The following is a 21,103-nucleotide window of genomic DNA, read 5'->3' on the forward strand; positions in this document are numbered from 1 at the left end:
GTTTTGAGCACATTAAATGTCCCTGGTATCTGAGTCTCAGAGTAAAGTAATTCTACGAGGACTAGTCTCTATATACAGACTCTACAGCTGTATCACCGTCTGCCGGAAGTCAGACGCCGAATACAGCCGATGGGTTCCGATAATGTATGAGGACTGAAGCTGTATGAAAAGGCTAAAAAAAAACGAACAACAAGAAAAAGTTTATACACATTTTTAGAAATGACCAAAAGGCCTACGGTTGGATCCTTCTTTTGTGTTTATTGAACTTTCATTACATTGTGTAAAAACACTGGAGTTGACAGTTGCAGCTCTTCTCACTCATAGCAGCAAGATATGTAAATCAAATCAGGTTATTTTGCCAGACAATAAATAATCTGCCTCTTTGGATGTCATTGTTAAAAAACATTTAAAAGCTGCAGCATTCAGTTTTATTTTACACAACCTATAAACAGACACACACACACATAGACATAGCTATATATAGATATAGATAATATATAGATACACATATGTGTGTGTGTGTGTGTATGTGAGAGAGAGAGAGAGAGAGAGAGAGAGAGAGAGAGAGAGAGAAGGATAGAATTACTTTGCCTATATGTATAAAAATAACAAAAACAACAGTAGTATGTAAAATAGATTTAAAGTGAAACATTGAAATTAGCATCATTGTCACAGGATGGCATTGTTGCAATAACAAAACCAACATGGCTGGAATGCAGTTTGTTTCAGATTTACCTCAGCTCATTTTGAATGGAGTCACATAGACTTGTTTTTTAACATCATCACCAATGTCTTCATCTCTGCTGAGTGATATCATCCAGAGCAATCTCCCAATATGTTTAAATTCCCAAGATTGGGGAAGGTGTGGGTGGGGGGGTCAAAAGTCACAGTACAATACAAATATATGTAGCTATAAAGTCCAACCAGGCACACATGCCAACTTTTCAGCTGAACTGGATACTTTGTACAAATGATACATTTAAGAACTAGAGAAGAGGTCTGTAGCACCTTAAGGAGCTTTAGAAGTACGTTAGCAGCTTGAACCAATACCAAAAATATATTGCAGTGTTTCTTACATACACATTCAAGAAAGTTCACTGGTACCACTGAAGCTTATAAAGAAGTTTGACATGAATTGCTAAAGGTCTGTGCCTCTCACTGAAGAGCATCTCCTGTCTCCCGCTCACCAAATGGATTTGGGAGACATTCTGTTTTGCCTATGTCTTTTTTCTTGGGCAGTTAAATTAGCTTTAGAATTTTGAACTTGATCTGATACCACACTCCAAATTTGGATCTACTTTCTCCAGTGGATAGAGATTATTTTCGGTCAACTTTGATCCATGCACAGTTAATTGCTTGTATTCACCCCACATGAAATCCTCAGATTCTGTCATACAGTTCATTGAAATTATACATGAAGTTGAAACTGCAATCAACTGATTGAAAAATGTGTGTTTATCAACCAGCTTTCAGGCAGAAACCACTAAGAAATCAAGTAATATTCTTCCATATTGTCACACTGAGGTCAAAGGATGATAGAAGAAGATAAAATCACCCTTGGAGTTATTGAACATACAGTATAGCTTGTTTGTCTTTTTAACATCTAATTAAACAACCCATAAAAAGATGATATAAGTGCTATATAATTGTCCATTTAAGCTTTATTATTGTCTGTGCTCTCAGACCTAGAATAGTCAAAGAAGGCCTTCTGAGAAATTCGGCCAACAAATATATGTGATTAACATGCATTGTTTGTTAAAAGACCCCTCAATGAGATACACAGAACACTTGTGCAAGTAAAGCAAAAATGACACTTTGATAGGAAAAACACTGTCAAAATTGTACCTGTAAAAATAAAACATTTTATATTGTATTTAAATATTATTGTTCTCTAAAAGAGCTAAATATATCATCTATACATTTGTAATGAAGGTTTTAAACAAAAGGTATTGGATGAAATAAAGGCATTCAGTTTACAAAAAGTGCTATGATTACAAAAAAAACAACAGTTTTGTAAAACCACAAACCTTCACAAGATACAAACAGGAAACTTCAATAAATGTTTTGACACATTCAACTCTACCTTTCACATAACCTAGAAAAATATTGTCTCCATTCATGTCCTGTCATTCAGGAGGGTAAAAGGGGAACTTAACACTTCTATTTCATCATCATATTTGAATTTCAGAGCACAACAACAAGATGAGTGTTTGAGGTATAATCAAAACACTACTGGGTTGTAGATGCATCAAGCCTTTCATGGAACTAAGATGCACCATCTGTTACTTGCTGTGGTAGGAGGTGAAAAGGTGAGGGTACAGGCTATAAAGTTCACATTTTTGCCATAGTGTGCAGTCCAATGTCTTGTGAAAGTATAAAAAGGACATTTGTCCAAAATTATATCTGTTCTTATATCTGTTCTGCATATTAAATATGTTATTTTTATTTTATGAAATAATAAAATGTGACTTTTCATCCTTCAGTTCTGTTGTTGTAGGGCTGGGTATTAACTGACATTTTTTGATATGTGCCAGTATAATACCGGAGTTTTTATTATAATACCAAAACTAAATATAAACCATGTTTGTCTTTTTTATATTACAACATAAGTGACAGTACTCAAATGTTGAGCATGAAAGTTCATTCTTGATCTTGGGTACAGCAGTTTGACAAAATAATATTAACTAAAGGTCCACTTACTATATTCTGTGCTGCCCTTTAAACAGTGCCATGGTCATGTGCCATCTTGTGACCTAAATATGGAATTTTGGACACATGATATATTTTAAATGCCAAAAGCTGTTCTGACATAAGCAGCCGAAGAAGAACTTTGTAAAAGTAAAATTGGCTACAGAAGGCAGTTTGCCAAATTGAGTTATGAGTGTACAAACTTCCCATTTCTTTTTTTAATGTATGCCTGCAAGCGAGTGCTTCCAGTAGGTGTGCATTTGCCCTCATTTTTTTTCATCAAAGTTTGGACTGAAATCAGGAACTACTGGACCAAAGAGAAGTAAAGAAGATTATGGATCTGACTACACATTTGATGTCAGCTTTCAGTACAGATTTCAGTATGGCAGTGCAGCGCAAACGTTTTGGTTTATACCCAGCCCTACTTTCCTGGCTAGTGATTGTACTCCGTTAACTGTATGAAAAATAAGACTACAGTCATAAACCCAGAACTAGCAACAACTGTAAAACACAGTAAATGGTATCAGACTGACAACCAACCCCAAGACGGCCTGTTTTGGGACCTTAGTATCTTGTATGTTACATCAGGATTTGGAGCTTGCTACACAAACCTTTAAATGTATTTTTGTGGTCTCACATATATTTACCACTGGCCCAGAATGAGAACATTTCGCCTTGGGTTAAAAAACATTAGATAAATGTTTTGGCTTTTCCCCTAAGGTTTGCATAGGGAATGCTATGTGACCAGACCACAGAGTGACATACTGGGTGCAAATGGGTCACATATGAGGCTAACCCCAACTAGCAACTACCATGGGAGGTAACGGCAGTTGCTAATGACATGCAAAGCAATGCATCAGTGCTATCTGTAGTTTACTAGGATTATGTTAGCATTTTGCTGGCAAAAATTTCTTGAACCTCATTTTTCAACTTAATACACCCACTCATTTGACCCAATTATTACCACAGATGTATTCTGCATCTGCTTGTTCCAACACATCATTGAATGTGTATAATGTGTACACAGTTCAATATTCAAACCCAAGAGTCCATGGTTCTAATGGCTAAGGTCATCTGAAAATTCCAGATGTCTTGTGCTTCACTCCAGCATATATCTGTGGTAATGTTGGAGTGGTGTGAATGGTGATGCTAGTGGATGATACTGCCATGGTTAACCTGTGGGAAACAATGTAAAAAAAAAAAAAAAAGTTGTGCATTCCTTTCAACACAGCCATTATTTGTGCCATTTTTTCATATTTCTTGTCTCTAAATCACAGCAAACAGCGGATATGTAATATGAATTGCATGAAAATAAGGCGTAACTTCTGGTTACAATGTATGATTTAAATGAAGGCTATTTGTGTCCATACTGACTGAGTAGTGAAGCGGCTTTGCATGACTTTCAAAGTTCAGCCCCAAATCAAAAATACATATTTTATCTCTTACCTCTAGTGCTGTTTATCAATCTAGATTATTTTTGTGTGAGTTGCTGAGTGTTGGAGATATCGGCTGTCTTCTCTCCAATATAACGGCACTAGGTGGCACCAAGCTTGTGGGGCCTGTGTTGTTTTTTTCATTCACATCCATCATGCCACTTCTGGCGCCTGCAATGGTAAAGCAAGTCTGACGCACCGTCCTCATATTTTACACAACTCTCTCACTGGTGCTATTGTAGACTATTTGTTTATTTCAAAAGGACCAGGCCATTTAATGGTTCTGTATCATCATACCCAAGTTAATATAAGAGGGGATTTTAATATTAAGCAGGAACCACTGCATGTGAATGGATGACTGGGTGAGCTTTTGTGCTTTGATCACCTGCTGTTCTAAGGTTTTTATGGATGAAGTAAGGCAAAAGTGGAGTAATAAGAAACACATTCCCCAACCCAGACACTATTGTAAACTAACTTGTTACTTTAAATAAAAGTAACTGGTAATATGTGATATATTACATTTTGAAAGTGACTTTCCCAACACTGGAAATGAACAGAACACAAATCCATAGTTGACAGTCCGTTAGCCACCAGCAGTAACAAATAACAACAATAATATTCTAACTAACAGACTGATACTGCTAGCAGGAGCTAGCTAATGTTATAGCTCACGTAAGGAGGAAGCCATTAATATTTACATTCCATGCTGTCATGAGCACAAGTCTCCTGTCCTAAAGTAGATGCACACTTCCTTCTGCATGGTGGGTGGTTGGTGGGTGTGGTTTGGTAGACAGGAAATGGTTCCTAAATGAAACTGCTTACAGCAAGGTCTGTTGATAATCTTGTGTAATCAGGTACGATTTTTGGAAAGAGACATTGCTGGTGAGTTTTTCAAATTTTTGGGCACCAAAAGCCGAGTGCCGTCTAGTTCCATTATATTGGAGAGAAGTCAGACACTCTCTATGGGCAATATCTCCAACACTCAGCAACTCACACTGCAACTATACATATTGATAAACAGCACTACAGGTAAGAGAAAAAAATTGTATGTTTGATTTTGGAGTTAACTGTAAACCTGTTCTCATTGCAGATTGTCAAATACAGACAAACTGTCACTTCCCCTCTGCATCTCATGGCTACATGAAGGCCACAGAGATAAAATACATTGTGACAGCTGGTTAATGTTGTGAATCAGTCACATTTAGCTTTTGGCACAAAAATACTTGGAAAGGCTTAGAAAAAAACATCATAAAAGACATAGAAGATGTGTACATCCAAAAAAACATTTGAGACAGATGCTGGACAAACAGAATGGCAATAAACAACGTGAAAAAAGTCTGCACATTGTAGCTCCCCTAAGTGTAATTTACTAGCACATCCACAAATGTTTTGAGCTAGACACTCTTCTTCAGACTCCTCAGTCAGTCTGAGAAAATTCTTCAGTTTTATTAAGTCTAAAGAAGTTCCTCAGACTCTTCAGTCTAAAGTTATTCAGAATCTTCAGTGTAAAGAAGAGCATCTAGCTTACCCCCCACCCGCCCTGTTTGGACTTTGTCGCTCTTTATACTACATCATTGCTCTGAGTGTCAACTTGCCATGGATGGGTTTACACTGGACTTAGCTGACAGGCCATTGTGTCTCATTAAGACACTAAAGGCTGCCTTTGGCATCAATATCACACACTGAGGAGCGTGACAATGCATCAGTATTTGACGTCCTGAGAATGAGAACAGGTTGAAGCTGTCCCTTTTTTTTTTTTTTTTTTTAGATATATTTTTTTGGGCAGTTTTGCCTTTAATTGATAGGAAAGATAAGTGTGAGAGGGGAAGAGAGAGGAGGAATGACATGCAGCAAAGGGCCACAGGCTGGAGTCGAACCCGGGCCGCTGCGGCAACAGCCTTGTACATGGGGCATCTGCTCTATCCACTAATCCGCCGACGCCCCGGAGCTGTCCCTTTAATACTGGAAAAAAAGATGAGGAGATAATGTGCATTTGTGTTTGTGTGGACTGACTGAGGCACTTCGGTGAAATGCAGCTACTTTTCATTGAGTCACTGGGTGGAGCACGGTTACATACAGCTTTAACTTTGTTCCTAATCTTGTAATTACCAAACGCCGCAGACAATGCTGAGTAGCACCCCTCTTGATGGTTTGGTTAGAGGAGGAAGCCCTGGATGCAGAAAACTGCAAAAATACTATCTCAAGAAATGAAACCGTATATGTACATCAAAATATGTTTACACCAAAACATCATGTCTCTTAAAAAATGACTGTTCCCCAATTTTGTATTGTTTAATATAATATGTAGATCACTTAATTCACCAAAAAAAAAACCACAAGTTCTTTTCCCTCAGTTGGGATGAGGTTTGTTTTGGTTGAATTTGTCCATTCGTCCTACCACTACACCAGGATAATGGAGGTAAATAAAATTTGCTTTGTGGAACTTAAAGCCTCCAAAACTTTGTTTATCACTGAAGAAATTCTACAGCCATCTGTGTTTTAGTAACAACTAGTCCATACCCATTGAGTGCACAGTTGGCCACGTACAGTTTCACATGGTGTGTGTTTGGGGTACAGGTCAAAAGAAATTGCAGATTAAATAGTCAACTCAACCCATTAAGAAGAGCAATGTTTTCAGACTAGGGGTGTAACGGTACACAAAAATCACGGTTCGGTACGTACCTCGGTACACAAGTCACGGTTCGGTTTTTTTTTCAGTACAGTAATGAAAAAAATAGACAACTATTAAATATCTTTTACTTATTGCTAACCTTATTAAATCATACCACCACAGCAGTTAACTCTTTCTACCCAATTTTTGAATGAAACAAATATATATAAAAATCCTGCTTTTTCACATTGTTTGAATGAAAATAGAAATATAAAAGTGAAAAATAAAATCCTGCTGTTTTTTAACACATTTTTTGAATGAAAAATATAAATATAAATTTCTGCTTAAACAGTTTTACTCAATTAAAATAAAAAGTATAGTGCAGCTGGTCAGCTTCAAAGCCTGCTCAGATTCAGTTTTACTAGGAACTTACTTAGCTTTCCCACTTTGTTAAAGTGCAGTAAACAAAACATGCTTATATCTAAAGTGCAGCTTAAACAATTTTACTCAACTCCAATGGCGTTGGTTATTTCTTTAGCGCAATGGTCAGGGAAATGCTCTTTCTTTTTAAATGATGACGATTTTGTAGTTTGCACCAGATTGCTTTTTCTAGTCGTGCCGGTTAACGTTCAAACTCGGGTGGTGTCACTTTAGATGCGTTAGCATGTTAGACTTGTTTCCAAGTACATACCCGAACGCTGTTCTGCAGTGTCGGCACACTGCTTTTGTCTTGTCCACTTGTTTATTTCCATCTTTGTATTTTACCCTGAAACCAAAGTAGGGATGCACCGAAATGAAAATTTGTGGCTGAAGCCGAAGCCAAATATTATTAAACGCTTTGCCGAATACCGAGTACCAAATACCACATATCATTGTTTAGTTTTTGCAGATGAACCCCCTCCAGATTAGTGTTGTCACAGTATCAAAATTGGGACCCACTGTGCGATACCAATGAAAATAGCATGGTTCTGAGTAGTATCACGATACCACAGCGAAAATGAGGCAGATGTGCCTTTTGTCATTTATGAAAAGATAAATCACTTTTCTATAATACATCAATGATATTTCAATGGAATAAATTACTTATTGACTTATTCATACTTCAAAAACGGCATCAATAAGTGATTAACATAGGGGGGATCAAAATAAAATAAATAAATAAAATAAAAATCAACCAGCCACCCTCCTCCCCTGACAGTCCCTTCATAAGTAATGAACAGTCCCTAATGTGCGGTGAAGTTTGTGGACCGTTACTGCCACAAAGAGAGAAATGTGAAAGGCTTGTTTCTCCTCTGACACATCACATACCTGTGTTAGGCTGGCTCGGCTGTTCAGATACTTCTGGGCAGTCATGACACCAAGGAGAGGATATTATTGGAACCGACTTCTCTGTCGCCCGGTAAGCCAATGGCCGCCGTATTTGACAGGAATGCATTAACGTTACTGTCTGTGTCTGTGACCCCCGTTCAACCCACAATCGGTGGGATTCGCCTTTCGTTTCTGCTGCTGGTTGAAATCTGTAGGCTGCTCGCACAGCGTGCTGAATGATTTAAGCCTATTTTGCTCGCTCAAAACTATTTTTAGTCGCAAATGCGAGTGCCGTGACGGACGGATCGCCACACTACCGACATTTTATTCCACCCGTCATGGCATGCTGTTTGATTGCATTATCAAAACGCTATTATTCGGCCTTGCTTTTAACTTATTCCACCGAATACCGAATGTGTGTTTTTTTGCAATATTTGGCCGAATATATATGGTTACCGGTTTTAAATGTTTTAAATGGTTCGGCTCGCAAAAATGGAATTAAAATAAAACAAAATAAAATAAAATAATATCCTGCGCCCAGTAATTCGGTACAGGGCCGTGCCGAACCGAAAGTCGCGTACCGAACGGTTCGACACAAATACATGTACCATTACGGCCCTAATTCAGACAGAGTTTTTGTGAATTTGATAGTACGATTGCTTTATTGAAAGTACAGTAGTGCCATTGCCAATAGTGGGATAGTTAGTGGGCTAAAACTGTACATTTGAGGTAGCACTTTGAAAGGCAGATAGTTAAAGTCATTGCCTTATAGAAGCTCAGTGTTTTCAAGTTTTCCAACTTTTGCCAAGAGGGAACTTTAGATATTGGTCCCTAGATTATGTTCACCGATTTTCATGCAGATTGGTCAAACTTCCTAGGAAGAGAGTGATTTTAAGTGTTTTTCAAAAAATTCAAAATGGCGTAAAATCTATATAACCAGAAGTTATGAGTTCTTGAGGCAAATTTGTTCCTCATAAGGAGAGGCATCTCTGTGCAAAGTTTCATGTCTCTACGACATGACATGAGATATGCCCAAGTTTGCAATTTCAATCGGTTGTTATGGCGCCCCCTTTGGCCAATTGATGTAATATTGCTTCATTCGCATCCTCCCACCACCCTCTACCACTATGCCAAATTTCACATGAACTGATCAAGTCAGTGAGGAGAAAAACGTGGAACAGACACACCCACACACACACCATCATTTTGAAAGTGAAACGTGATATTGATGTTTATAGATTATCCAATAATGTTATGGTAATGTTTTTTACATGCCATTTTTCTGATCCTATCAGCAGACAACACTGCTGATATTGTTTGATTTGACAAAACCCAGATTATATTCAATGATTTGTTTTTTCAACATCTATTACAAAGGTTTAAAAATCCATGCTTTCGACAATCTCTGTGCAAGGCAACTTAGGTATGGTGAAGGTTAGGGAAAGATCGTGGTCATGTTATTTAAGGCCAGTGTAACTTCAGATCTGTAATATAACACAAACTCCTGTATCCTGCATGAAAGTCAGGTCCTAATGTCTAACTCCATCTTAACATTCTGCTTTCAACATATAGGGCTCTAGTTTCCCGGTGCGGTGCAAGGTGGCGCAAGGTGGCGCAGGGTGGCGAACCCCGCGCAGAGCTATTTTCAAGCAGCGCAACCCAAGGCGCGCTCAGTTTGGTACTTAGGCAGACTGAGGTGTGCTGAGATGGGTGTGGTGACACAGCAAGGGGAGGTGTCGACAGATCCAGCTTGGTGCAGTGACAGTTTCGTGCCGGATAGTGCACACACGTCACCAAAACCTTACAGGCAGGTTTCCAGAATGTCAGGCACATTAACGATGCAATAAATACCCACAAAAACCATTATTCAATGCAACTATCTGCAGTCAGCACATAAATGTATCTCTACATTGACTGTCCCGTCACATCTGATGTCAGATCAAAGGGGATTGGCACCGTTTGGAACGTCTAGCACGCATAATGGAAACCCAACACACAGCTGCAAACTAATGAGTTCACATCACTCTCAGCCAACCACAAACAGCCACAGCATCAGATAGGCAGTATATATTCAGCATCTGTCATCTTAGGAAAGTCAAAAGAAAAGAAACAGAGTGAGACTGGGAGAAAGAGAAAGAGAGAGCACGCGCGCACGAGAGAAACGCACACACACACACACACACACACACACATGTATATATATATATATATATATATATATATATACATGCACCGAAATGAATATATATATCTATATCTAGATATATATATATATATATATATATATATATATATATATACATATATATATATATCTACATATATATATATATATATATATATATATATATATATCTATATATATATATATATATATATATATATATATATATATATATACACATGCAATTTAAATGAAAATATCTATATATATATATATATATATCTATATATATATATATATATATAGATAGATAGATAGATAGATAGATAGATATACATACTGCAGAACAGCGGTCGGGTATGTACTTGGAAACACGTCTAACATGCTAACGCATCTAAAGCGACACCACCCAAGTTTGAACGTTAACCGTCACGACTAGAAAAAGCAATCTGGTGCAAACTATGATGTCGTCGTTTAAAAAGATAGAGCGTTTCCCTGACCATTGCGCTAAAGAAATAACCAACGCCATTGGAGTTGAGTAAAATTGTTTAAGCTGCACTTTAGATATGAGCATGTTTTGTTTACTGCACTTTAACAAAGTGGGAAAGCTAAGTAAGTTCCTAGTAAAACTGAATCTGAGCAGGCTTTGAAGCTGACCAGCTGCACTATACTTTTTATTTTAATTGAGTAAAACTGTTTAAGCAGAAATTTATATTTATATTTTTTATTCAAAAAATGTGTTAAAAAAACAGCAGGATTTTATTTTTCACTTTTATATTTCTATTTTCATTCAAACAATGTGAAAAAGCAGGGTTTTATATATATTTATTTCATTCAAAAATTGGGTAAAAAGAGTTAACTGCTGTGGTGGTATGTTTAAATAAGGTTACCAATATGTAAAAGATATTTAATAATTGTCTATTTTTTTCATTACTGTACCGAAAAAAAAACGAACCGTGACTTGTGTACCGAGGTACGTACCGAACCGTGATTTTGTGTAACATTACACCCCTATGGCACAGTCACCCATAAAAAGATTTTCTTAAAAGATTCTGAATAGTTTGGCTAAATTACTCAATAGCAGCAATATTTGGAGTATTACAAAATGTTTTATTGACTTCATGGACTATGAGGAGTTCTATATTGTCCAACATGAATACATATTCACACATATACTGCATATTTTATACTTCTACTCGGGAATGGGAATTATTACTAATATATGCATTTAAAATATGCATTTGGAATTTAAAAAAATATTATTTTGTAATTTCTACTTCATGGAAATAAGAAATCAAAAAGCAGACTGACAGAAGTGACTAAGGCCTCTAGTTTTGCAGACCAGGCGAGGTGGAGGCGCAGCGCACCTGCACTTCGCCAACTGGGTGTGGCCAGGCAGATTTGCAAGTTTGGCATACCATGCGCGCTGGCGCAGCGACTCCTCTTTCCCACCTCCGTCCCTCCTACCTGCGCAAGTTGGAAAGAGGGAGGAGAGAAGGCTTGGAGTGGGTTTTACACGGCCGATTCACATCACACCAATCAAATGTGCCCCTCTCCTAGCCCTTAAATGCGCCATGCGAAGGCCTAATTAGAGTTTACTGAATTCGCCATGGCAGAACAGCGCAGCAGCGTCAGACGGCCAAACTTCTCCCAGGAGGAAACTGATGTTTTGGTCTGGGACTTCCACAGGCTGATGATGCAAAGGTAGCCTGGAGGAGGTCACCGCAATTGTAAATCAATGTTGCGTTTCTCTCATGTGCGCGCGCTCTCTCTTTCTCTCTCGCAGTCTCACTCTGTTTCTTTTCTTTTGACTTTTCTAAGATGACAGATGCTGAATATATACTCCCTATCTGATGCTGTGGCTGTTTGTGGTTGGCTGAGAGTGATGTGAGCTCATAGTTTGCAGCTGCGTGTTGGGTTTCCATTACGCGTGCGAAACATGCCAAACGGTGCCAATCCCCTTTGATCTGACATCAGATGTGACGGGACAGTCAATATAGAGATACATTTATGTGCTGATTGCAGATAGTTGCATTGAAAAGTGGTTTTTGTGGGTATTTATTGCATCGTTAATGTGCCTGACATTCTGGAAACCTGCCTGTGAGGTTTTGGTCGCGTGTGTGCACTGTCTGCTGGTCAGCCAAACTCCCACTACACCGGCTGCACTCCCCCTGCACTGACAGTAGACCTGGTTTCAGCTGGCGAGCTTTTAGCGCACCTTCAGCGAAGCCTTTTGGCACGAAACTGTCACTGCACCAAGCTGGATCTGTCAACACCTCCCCCTGCTGCGCCGCCACACCCATCTCAGCGCACCTCGGTCTGCCAAAGTACCAAACTGAGCGCGCCTCGGGTTGCACTACACAAAACTAGCTCTGCGCAGGGTTTGCCACCCTGTGCCACCCTGCGCTGCGCCGGGAAACTAGAGGCCTAAATGTCTTGTAGCCATTTCTTTTAGCATTGTGAACAGTGTACTTTGGTTCCAGATTACTCTCAGATAAGCAGCTTATTTTAGTGTATTAGCTCAAATATCTTCTAAATATTTTTTATATTTTGGGGATTTAGCATTAAAGTACTCTCCATCAAGTAGTCCACAGACAGCTTCTTGGCCTTTCCACTGCATTTTCTGTTGTTAATTTGAGAGGTGGAGAGGTGTGTTTACCAGCCATCTCAAAAAACAAAACAATTTTTTTTTAACTCTTTAGTGTAGCGATGTTTGATGATATGTATTCTAAAATTCTATGGGCTACGTGTTAGCAGACAAAAGCACACTGTCAAGATAACTTAACATGGAGCTAAGATTTGAAGTGAGTCCAGACTTTTGACTGGGACTTTAAGATATATTTGAATAGTTGAATATATGCTTTATTATTTGTGAAATACTAGGCAGAGGTTGTTATTTTTTAAAGTCAGTCCAAAGGGGTCTGGTGAGAATATGAATTAAGCTACAGACATTTTTGCGTTTTTTTTTTTTAAAGAACAAGGCCTCTAGTTTCGCAGACCAGGCGAGGTGGAGGCGCAGCGTACCTGCGCTTCGTCAACTGGGTGTGGCCAGGTGGATTTTGCAAGTTTGGCACACCGTGCGTGCTGGTGCAGCGACTCCTCTTTCCCACCTCCGTCCCTCCTACCTGAGCAAGTCGGAAAGAGGGAGGAGGGAAGGCATGGAGTGGGTTTTACACATCCGATTCACATCACACCAATCAAATGAGCCCCTCTCCTAGCCCTTAAATGCGCCGCTCGAAGGCGTAATGAGAGTTTACTCAATTTGCCATGGAGGAAACTGATGTTTTGGTCCGGGAGGTCCAAGCTCGCAGTGTCCGCATATACGGAACTGCGAGCAGACCTCCACGGGCTATTGATGCAAAGGTAGCCTGGGAGAAGGTCACCACAATTGTAAATCAATGTTGCGTTTCTCTCGTGCATGCGCGCTCTTTCTCTCTCGCAGTCTCACTCTGTTTCTTTTCTTTTGACTTTTCTAAGATGACAGATGCTGAATATATATTCCGTATCTGATGCTGTGGCTGTTTGTGGTTGGCTGAGAGTGATGGAACTCATTAGTTTGCAGCTATGTTAATCAAATCAGGTTGGGTTTCCATAACGCGTGCCAAACGTGCCAAACAGTGACAATCCCCTTTGATCTGACATCAGATGTGATGGGACAGTCGATATAGAGATACATTTATGTGCTGATTGCAGATAGTTGCATTGAATAGTGTTTTTTGTGGGAATTTATTGCGTTTGTATTTATTGCGTATTGCTGGAAACCTGCCTGTGAGGTTTTGGTGACGTGTGCGCACTGGTCAGCCAAAATTCCCCTACACCAGCTGCGCTCCCCCTGCGCTGACAGTAGACCTGGTTTCAGCTGGCGAGCTTTTAGCGCACCTTCAGCGAAGCCTTTCGGCACGAAACTGTCACTGCACCAAGCTGGATCTGTCGACACCTCCCCCTGCTGCGCCGCCACACCCATCTCAGCGCACCTCGGTCTGCCAAAGTACCAAACTGAGCGCGCCTCGGGTTGCGCTGCTCAAAACTAGCTCTGCACGGGGTTCGCCACCCTGTGCCACCCTGCGCCGCGCTGGGAAGCTAGAGGCCCAAGTGTTAGATTCAGCTCTCATATCCATACCAATAATTCCGAATTTTAATGGTTCACTTTTGCATACCACCCTCGCAGTGACCTTTTATGATAAATAAAATACAACGGTACTAGCATATACAAACTTAAAAGTTAATGTCTTGCAGATGTAAAATCAGCATTCTAGATCTTTGCATATGATCCACAATGGAAAAAAAAAATTGGTCAGTCAGCAGTTACAAGCAAGATGATTTAACTACACTTCTTAGAAGTTTGACGTTTCGTATAATACTTTTTTATAACTCTGATAAAGAAGGCACAATGACACTAGCACAGGAAGAGTGGGACATTTCAGCAGCCATGTTCAAAACCATCAGCAAAGTGCACACTGAGCCTGTAGTAAAGAGAACTCCACTCTGGAGGGTGTTTTACATGGATCATTTCAGCTAGCTGACTGGGTGAGGCCCATAAACAGTAAATGGCTGTGTGTTGGTGTGTCACAGTTTAGTTTTCTACATGGAAACTGGTGCCTGTTAATCCAGATACATGGCTGAACTTAACTCTACCACTGAGGATGCTGTGTGAACGGAATTGGTGAATGGTCTTAATTGAGTCTCTATGTTAAAATACACTGATGCTACCTTAACATCAGTAATGTGTTTGGTTGACTTTGGTTTGGGATTAGGGGTTAACTAAGAAACTCCAAAACACATTCAGCTTTCATTTAACATCCCCACAGCTGGAGAATAACATACATTTTGACTAGAAAATCAACAAACTACCAAAATGAACTGTAAAACTGTAATGCAGTTGCTCAGTAGTTACTACTCAGCTCTGTGCCTATAACTATGTGAATGAACTTCAGCTTTATAGATTTAACATAAAGACCAGACTGATGTTTTTGCATGTTTTCGCCGATTTCACATATACTTTATTTAATTCCTATAGCATGTTTGAAATGTTTCTATCGCTTTTCCCTAAATTTGCAGGAAGTTGTAGGTGTCCTATAATTTCACTATGTATGGGAAATAAACTTGTGGAGACTTGAAGTCTGGTTGTGTAATCCAGGGGAGTGAACATTAGGTCTGCTTCTGCTGACAAGGTGACACCATTGAACTGCCTAATGCAGCTGTTACACGCATACATTACAGCAATGTTACAGACAAAAATCAATAAATCAATGTCACTGCAATGAAATTACTATTAGCATTCATCTATTTAAACAATTTCAAACTTCCAAAAAGACTAATTCATGTCCACATTATTGTGAGGAGTTTTTGCTCCATTAATGTGTATGTGATGTGTTTTTGTCTGCGATGCAGTGCACAGAGCAGTGCTGCACCAAAACTGAGAACTTGAGCTGTATTGACATTTATGAGCACTGCTCACGGCTGAATTTTACAAGCCTACACTACGATTCAAAATGTTTATGGATATTGAAACTTGCAGGTCTTTGAAACAGTAAATTCTCTTGGTATTTGCAACCGATTATGTTAGGTTATAAAACTTGCAAATGGCAAGAAACTAGAGTTTAGATATTGTATTTGCATATCCACACAACACAAGAGGATCATTTATTGGTATTATGTGAACATGTCATTAGGGAGTAACAAAGTTGTGGTGAAGATTTGGCAACTCATCAATAAAAAGATGAAAGGAATACATCCCGAAAGTAGCACAGCTGATGAAGCCAAGTGTGTGTGTGTGTGTGTGTGTGTGTGTGTGTGTGTGTTGCTCATGTCGTCATAATAAATGGCCAGAAGTGCTAATATCTTTAAAACTTTTACTAGCATGTTGTTTTGGTTCTTGCTGGGGAGGCTGTGTAGCTCAACACGTGTGTCAGAATGTTGGTGTTAGAGTGCATGTGTGCTAAGCGCAGTACATACTGGATCACTGAAAAGCTTGGTGGAAGCGGGGCAGTGTGGTTGATGGGTTGGATATGAAGGAGGAGGGGAGCCTTTGAAGTGGACTCTCTGAGGCCACTGGGCCTTCGGGAGGCTGGGAAGGCAGCTGGACAAGAGTTGTGGGCTCTTCACTCGGTGGATAGGTGACACCCTCTACCCCGCTGCCCCCTGCCTGGTTGTACGGGGGCCCATTGAGTGGCAGGAAATTGAAAAGCTGTGAGAAGTCCATCAGAGAGGAGGAAGAGGCCAAAGAGTCACCTGTGGTGGCTGCTGCCATCGGTGAGGACATTTTGGACATGGACACCCCCTCGCTTGCTTCCTCCACCAAGCCCACTTGAGGCTCCAACTCAAGTTTTGAGGAGGAGAGTTGTGGTTCTTGGGCTGCAGAGGATGAGGAGGGCATGCTGCTCTGCAGCTCCATCAGGTAGGTCTCCAGTTCTCCCTTTAGATTCTGCTCTCGCTCCTGTGAGGAGACGGTGTATGAGGTAAAGTTGGAGCCCAGTGGGTACTTAAAAGAAAAGGGATTTGTGGGAGTGGGAAAAGGCTCTGTGTCCAGGACAGGCCCTGTGCACATGTTGAGCTGATGCAGCCTTGGTGTCAACATTGCCGGGAGCTCGCCCTTGATGCCCCCAGGCGCTAAGTTGTAGACTACGGGCTCCAGCAAATCGGCTGGCTCAGTTTTTACCCTCAGCAGCTCCCGAGCATGGCTCTTTTTCACGTGACGTGTCAGGTGGTCCTTCCTACCAAAGCGCTGGGCACAGTACTGACAAAGGAAGTCCTTACGTCCGGTATGAACCACCATATGTCGTCGCACATCTTTACGGGTGTAAAATCGCCGCTCACAATGCTCGCAGCGATGCTTTTTCTCTTTGGTTCCACCAGAGGACTTGCCAGCATGTGTTTTGAGGTGTTCCAGAAGAACCCCAGTGCTGGGGAATGGCTGCAGGCACACTTGGCATGTGAGGTCTCCACTGTTGGCAGCGTGGAGGGCAAGGTGGCGTTTGAAGCCAAGCTTGGTGTTGTAGCTCTTGCCACACTCCTGACAGGTGAATGCCTCCTTGTATGGGTCATGAGTGTGTAGGTGATTCTTTAAGTGATCCTTGCGGTGGAACATTTTCTCACAGTATGAACACTTGTGGATTTTTTCTGGTGAGTGAGTTGCCATATGCCTTGGAACACAGACACATTCTATGAGCACTCAGAATTGTTGCAATCATGTTTAAGTAGGCATGCTTTACATTACACATAAACACAAGACCTGAGAGCTAGTATTCATAAACACATCATTCTGATAACTACTGAGCACTATGTTAGTGAGGTGTAAAGAGAAAAGCAACATGATGCAGCCTGTTATGTGCAGCTGCTTGTCTGTACCGTAGCAGCTTGTATTTGGAGACAAAAGCCTTGGTGCAGTCGGGATGTGAGCAGCAGTAGGGTCTTTCTCCTGTGTGAGAGTACGAGTGCACCTTCAACTTCTCCAGACTGTTGAAAGCTTTCTGACACTCCTGGCAAGGGAAATTCTTTTTCAGCTTCCCCTCTGCTCTCCTGCGCCTCCCTGTGGGTGGGGCAATCTTGGCTTTCTCCAGAATGTGGTCACGGTGGCCCTGGGTTCCCGTGGCCATGGCACTCTAAGGCTGACCAGCTACATGGACAGGGGTGCAGTGCCCAAATGGTGCTGATGCAGTTATTCTATCCAGTTTTATGTGCTCAACACTTGCCGGACCCAGGGGCCTGAAAAAGAGAGAGAGAGGAGATGATCTGTATGGACACTAAAACCTCAAAATGCACATTCAAACTTTGGCTATGTTCTCACCTTTTGTTGTTTGAGGCATTGGTTTTAGGCAGCAGAGCTCCTCCCTTACAGTTAAATTACTACCAAACATGTTATGTCATTCACACCCATCATTGTACATCCATCCATCATCAAGTGCAGTACTAAGTTGAAAACTTTCCTTTTATTTTTTGTTTGTTTCGTTTTGGTTTTGTTTTGTTTGTGTGTTTGAGTGTGTGTGTATGTATCATTTTGTGTCACCTCATTTTGTGTCACCTCTCTGAATTAGGAGCATTAGGAGCCTCTCTGAATGCTGCATGAAACTCTTCATGAGCTCCCCCCCCCCAGCAGTTTGTGGAGTTTGAGTTGTGGAGTGAATGACTGAACAGTCGATTCAATCAGAGCTGATCGGATCGATGGATGAGAGGAGCAGATGCTGAAGTGGGTAGTTAAGTTTCACTCTCCCTGTGCCTGGCATTCTGCTGTTCCATCTGTGTCCAGAGTATGTTTACAATGAATAGCTGAACTGTAGACTTTGTATATTCCAACAGCACATCTAATGAATGGTCCAGCTCCAAAATTAGAACTTATGACAGTGGTGTACCGCACTTAAACTGTAGGGGTGCAAAATCACAAAAATATCAGGTCTTGCAAAATGTTGCTTTAAGTCTAAAGATAGCTGGCTAGCTAACGAATCTTGCCTCATAATACAGGCCCCTGTAGTTTTTCAAATCTTGTCTTTAAGTTATTTGTGATATTGAGCTGTATAAATAAAACTGAATTGAACTTTGAGTGCCCAAAACAAAAAAAGATATGCTAGATTTAATGTATGTCAACTATTCTATTAAGAGGAACAATGTTGCTCCTTCCTCTGATTCCTGCTGGATTACAAACACAAGCCTCTAGCCTCTTGCTAGAGGTTTGCATAATGTGAAAAACTATATGAATAGACTTTTTTGGATTTTGGGTCTATCAGTATAAAACTTAGTTTGCTGCTTTGTGGGACTGAGATATACCATCCCTCTATAACTGAGCAAGATCAATCAAAAAAACATGGTGGCCACCTATCAAACCTCTTTGCAAGGGGTGGGACTTATAAGGACATAGACCATAACTCTAGTTTTCTTTCAGCAATCCTGATTGAGATCAGTGGATACATCCTGTAGCAACTTCTGAATTGACAGACCAAGTTTAATTCAGTTCTGATAAAGGGGAGGCAAATGGCAGAGCTTTGATAGCTTTCATGGAAATGCTGCTTATACGGAGGGTGATTGGTCACACTCCTTTTTTTAGACAAAATTTAAGAAGTATTTTCACTGCTGGAAAGATGGCCTTCTGATAAAACTAGGATGTCTATGCAGTAGAAGGGCGCAAACACTTTTGAAATTGGTGCTACAGAACCAGAAAAAACAGTGAAAAAGGACACTTTTGCTCAAGAGGTAGAAAACCTGCAACTACCAGTATGCACTGTGCCACACACCAGACCAATAAACACTTGTGCTGGTGGGTTATGTAATGCAAACATGTCCATTTGAAACAATGGCAGCCAGCTGGCAAGAAACAATCTTGTATTATGGTTAAACAGTAAGCTAAAACTGTTTCTAAAAACATTTGAGGTGAGAAATAGGCAACTCAGTTACAGAACCAGTGCCGCTCAATTTTACAGTTTGATCTCAGTTTTTTCAGCCTCTGTTTTCACCGTGGTAATGGACCTGCATTTGTATAGCGCCTTTCTAGTCATCTAGTGACCACTCAAAGCGCTCTTTACACTACGAGTCACATTCACCCATTCACACACTGGTGGCCTACCTGCTACTCAGTTTTAACACACTCACACACCGATGGAACAGCCATCGGGAGCAATTTGGGGTTCAGTATCTTGCTCAAGGATACTTCGACATGCAGCCTGGAGGAGCCTGGGATCGAACCACTGATCTTTCGATTGGTGGACAACCCGCTCTACCTCTGAGCCACAGCCACCTACACCGTGCAGGAAACAGTATGGCACCTACTTCCTGTTCACAAACTCTCACTATTACATCTTAACACTGTATTAAAATATGTTTCTAAAAATACTGTAGGCTGGAAATGGGCAATACAGTAAAACAATTTGAGATAGAAAGAGGGGTGGGTCTGTCTCTTGACTGCTTCTATACTCTGTGTCCGGAGTGGCCAGCAATATGAAAATGCGCAAGCCCAAGTCAGTGAAAATCTGCTGAATTAAATAAATTATGTCATCCAGTGGAGTTTCACCGAGTGGCAAGGTGGGATATCACAGCACTGGTTAGATGGAGGAAAGTTTACCACAGTTTATTTATACATACTATCCACATTGTTCTGATACAACGTATCCCTTTAAACAAGCTGAAATGACTTTGCTCAGCCTTGTGAAGCCCAAAATTTTTTGGGCAGATTTTTATGGAGCTACATTAGGGTCAAATGTTTTGTACTTGAAAAAATAAAATTTGAAACTGAAAATTCATGTGTTGAGCTTGAATTTTGAAAAACAACAACAATGTATTCAAATTAAAAAGAAGTATATGAAATGTTTTTTCAGGTTAAATATAATTTTGATTCACTTCGGTAATTCTTTTGAATGAATAATTTATTTTCACTTTTCACTTCCATATATATTTTAACATTTGAGGTCTAATTTTTTTCAGTTGCATGTTTCATCTTTTCAGATTCAGATCTTATTTTTTACAGTTTCAAATCTTATTTTTTCACTTTCAAATCTTTTTTTCACTTTCAGATCTTTTTTTTTCAGTTTCAAATCTGTTTTTTGAGTTTCAGACTTTTGACCCTGATGTGGCGTGGGGGGCGTGGCATCAACTGAGAGGGGTGTGGAATCACGAGTGACACTGCCTTCAGGGAACGTAGGAACTAAAAAAAATCTGACTCAACACTTATATACACCATATTCATGTGACTGGCAGTGTAAAAATTGATGCCAGTGGCAAACTTCTATTTAGAAATCTGTTTTAAGAGCGATAAATTATGCCAGATTTTGCAGATCAATAGCCACATTGTAAGTGCTGATATGTCCGATTTCCACATAGCACTGTGAACACAGCGTAGTGTCCGTTTTGCTTGCGATGATGGCGTCCCAGTCGGTCGGGTCAATCTGCTGGAGCCCATTCATCCAGCACACAGGT

The 21,103-nt window shown here is 40.3% G+C and overlaps 1 protein-coding gene across 2 annotated transcripts in view; it reads right to left on the reverse strand.

The window, feature by feature from the left end:
- Positions 1-243: 243 nt before the first annotated feature.
- plag1 (pleiomorphic adenoma gene 1) overlaps positions 244-21,103 on the reverse strand; it is a 35,133-nt gene continuing 14,273 nt past the window's right edge. Inside the window, exons 2-4 of one of the 2 annotated variants that reach the window (XM_049565810.1) lie at positions 17,552-17,908; positions 16,160-17,346; positions 244-3,864 (exon numbers count right to left, since the gene is read on the reverse strand). In XM_049565810.1, the coding sequence (XP_049421767.1) occupies positions 16,164-17,346; positions 17,552-17,799 (1,431 nt within the window). In that variant the 5' untranslated portion in view covers positions 17,800-17,908 and the 3' untranslated portion in view covers positions 244-3,864; positions 16,160-16,163. Of the gene's footprint in view, positions 3,865-11,188; positions 17,347-17,551; positions 17,909-21,103 lie in introns of those variants that run through there. The other variant, XM_049565809.1, reaches the window with a different exon arrangement.

Source organism: Epinephelus fuscoguttatus, linkage group LG21 (genome assembly GCF_011397635.1).
Source record: "Epinephelus fuscoguttatus linkage group LG21, E.fuscoguttatus.final_Chr_v1".
Lineage (NCBI taxonomy): Eukaryota > Metazoa > Chordata > Actinopteri > Perciformes > Serranidae > Epinephelus > Epinephelus fuscoguttatus.